The sequence below is a fragment of the Teleopsis dalmanni genome, unplaced genomic scaffold, assembly GCF_002237135.1.
Source record: "Teleopsis dalmanni isolate 2A unplaced genomic scaffold, ASM223713v2 unscaffolded_contig_4326, whole genome shotgun sequence".
Classification (NCBI taxonomy): domain Eukaryota; kingdom Metazoa; phylum Arthropoda; class Insecta; order Diptera; family Diopsidae; genus Teleopsis; species Teleopsis dalmanni.
In genome coordinates this window covers 1-3,286 of record NW_024035708.1, presented here as the reverse complement: position 1 = coordinate 3,286, position 3,286 = coordinate 1, and the positions used below count along the sequence as shown (strand labels likewise).

At 30.4% G+C, this 3,286-nt stretch overlaps 1 protein-coding gene across 1 annotated transcript; it reads left to right on the top strand.

Moving 5' to 3' along the window:
* The first annotated feature begins 285 nt into the window (after nucleotides 1–285).
* Nucleotides 286–1,373, top strand: LOC119665292 (pancreatic lipase-related protein 2-like). The gene is made up of 3 exons (XM_038074556.1): nucleotides 286–338; nucleotides 395–548; nucleotides 636–1,373. The coding sequence occupies exons 1-3, from the start codon at nucleotides 296–298 to the stop codon at nucleotides 1,360–1,362; spliced, it is 924 nt and encodes a 307-aa protein (XP_037930484.1). The 5' UTR covers nucleotides 286–295; the 3' UTR covers nucleotides 1,363–1,373.
* Nucleotides 1,374–3,286: the final 1,913 nt, after the last annotated feature.

Here is a 3,286-nt window from a genome sequence, read left to right as displayed (position 1 = left end):
TTTGGACTGCAAGTACCAGGCCTAGAACTCATGCCTGTCAAATTAGAACTAGAATTGGATCATAATACAAATCCAAATTACAAATTATTATATTATTTTTATTTATAAAATTTAATTATTATGTTAATTTTTATCTGTGTTAAAGTAATTAGTTTGAGGTATATTTTTAAAATTATCTCTAAAACTAATTAAAAATAATCTATAACAAAACTAATTTGAATAAAGTGGTTACTTTGAATAATATTTAAGCGAAACAATTTTCTAAACGTTTAGTTGACAGTGAATTTTATTCAATATGCACACGTATTTAATCCTATTATGTTTTTCAACATATTTTGGTATTAAAAATTATATAAATACTATATATATAAAATATAAATTATAAATTTTTTAGTTGGAATTAATGCTGCTATAGACCCATTGGACGTTGTTGAGAGTGTCAAATTTTATCTGTACACTAAACAAAATCCGGATGATCCACAAATAATCAATGCAAATGATGAAAATTCAATTAGATCCTCGAATTACAATTCTTCGCATCAGACCAAGTGAGTGCCATTTTTAAATTTGTATATAAATTAAACGTGTGTATATATACTTTTTCTAAAAATATTGATACATTTTTCAATCCTTAGGTTCATTATTCATGGTTTTCTTTCGTCTCACTTGACAACTCCAAATCGTCCGATAAGAGAGGCTTATTTTGCAACGGGAAGCTATAATATTATTGCTGTTGATTGGAGCAAGTATGCCTATATGCCGTATATATCAGTCGCATCGAAAGTATTACCTGATGTAGCCGTTTCAGTAGCAAAATTAATTGATTTTTTACACATCAAATTTGAATTGAATTTTAATGAATTGGTTGTAATTGGACATAGTTTGGGAGCACATGTTGCTGGTTTTACAGGCAAACAAGTTAAGCTTGGTAAAATCGAAGCTATCGTTGGAATTGATCCGGCTCGGCCATTTATCGATGTTGATGATCCATCTCAAACTTTGACAAAAACCGATGCCAATTATGTTGTTACTATCCATGCTACAATTGGACGACAAGGTGTCATTGAACCTGTAGGGCATACTTCCTTTTATCCAAATTGGGGTCGGACTCTCGAAAGCTGTGCTATTGACATTTTTGGCTTTTGTCCACACCTACGAGCAAATTTGATTTATGCAGCTGGAGTGAGAGGTTATTCATTTGCACCCATATATCAGTGTAGCTCATTTGATGAAATTCTACAAGAAACTGGTTGCAATAAAGAAGTTGATATACAAGTTGGGGACCCCTTGATTGTGAAAAGATTACCGGGAATCTTTTATTTCGATATTAAGGATAGTAACGTCCTATCAATTTTTATTTAATTATCATCATTATATTCAATACATAATTGTAATTAATTAATTGTAATTAAGTTTTCAATTTTTTTACTTTTTTGATTTTATTTTTTTATTTTTATCCATTTTAAGGTAATTAAACTTATAAATATTACTTTAAATTATATTTTACCCAATAAAAATTTTAAAAGCTTAAAATAAATTTAAAAAAAAACACTATATAATTTTTTCAAGTTTTTTGTTTTGTTGATAAGGTTTATTTTTACTTAGACTTAGTCTCAATCTTCTTCTCTAAGCAAGTCAAAAAGTACTGGAAACGAAACCCATTGTAAACAATGAAGTATGAAAATAATTGTCACACTTAAGCGGTGTATACGATTTAATCATAGACGCTACATACTTGCAGTTTCAAATTTATGAATTTTTAATAAATTTTTTGTCGATTTATTGCCACTGTTATGTATACATTTGAGTTAAGTTGAGCACTACACTTTGAGCACGTCTTTCGACCGTCGGTAAAATGAGTATATTTATATTATCGTATATTTTTCTTAACCTTTGGTTAAAAATCTTTGGTTATCTTCATTTTAACAGTAATAATTAAAAATTATTATAGTGCTTATTGCAGTTTAATTGTCAAAATGGGTGACTACTTAAATTCATTTTCTGTTACTACTAAGTGTGAAGACCGACACTACGATACGATGTCGATATTATTATATTTCATGGACTCAGAACGATTATTTTAATAAAATTTTTGGTGCTATGTATTTTTTTACCTGATGTTGATTGTGTTTAACACTATGTTGACTAGTAGTTATTGAATAAATGTCAATGGTCAATGAAATGGTCGCTGGCTTTTATTCCTAATAAAATTGCTTGATCGGCTTTATAAACCTGATACTATTAGTAATTGTTGTTGAAACAGAACGAAATCGGAATATTATTCAATAGTGATGGGTAATAGTAAAAAAAATATTTTACATATGATTACCGCCTTTGTTATGAGTTTGGCTAAACATAAAGGTTCGAATCTCTGCTATCACTTACTAATTTGATTAAGACAATAAGTTTTAAAAAATAACTAAATTAATGAAAAGTTAAAATAAAATATATTTTTATGATTTCAGAAAGGTTAAATTGCTCAATTATTATGTTGAGGGAAGTTGAGTCAGTGCACCTGAGCACTTTTACTCCATATTAACTGCGAGATTTCTACAAAACCCCCCTTTGCGCCTTGACTGGATTATTATTTATCACATCATCAGACTAAGTAATAATTGACCTCAGATCTGCATACCTCCCCGAGGAGCCTGTAACCATTCTGAGATTTGATAATGCGGTGTTAGTAAGTCTGTCAGATTTCGCAAATAATTTCAAGGCTCTATCCTTTATGTATTTTTTGATGGGATCAATCTTGAGGTCCCTAAGGATGTCATTCGTCCTAATATACCAAGGAACTTTGAAAAGTCTTCTCAGAGCCTGGCTTTGTGCAATTTCTAATTGGTGAATAGTAGTGTTTGAAGCTTTGCTAAACGCTACACAACCATATAGAAGTGAAGGACAAATTATTTGGTTATATATCAGTTTCCTGTTCTTAGCATTGAGGTTTTCTTTTCTAAATAGTGGTTGGAGGTAATGAAGAATTTTGGCACAGCTAATTCTTTTCAGTTGAACATGTTTAAGCCATGTGAATCGTTTGTCCAACATGATGCCGAGATATTTAACGCTATCCTCCCAGTTTATCACCATATCACCCACTCTTACTCTCGACGGATTCTGTCTCCACTTACGCGTTATAAACAGAGCCTTAGTTTTTTCATTTTTGATTTTTATTTTCCATTTCTGAAAATACTCCAGAATGAGGTTTATATGCTCTTGAAGTGTGTTCGTTATGTTGAGAGCACATTTATCTGAGTATAACATACACGTATCGTCAGCATATAACGCC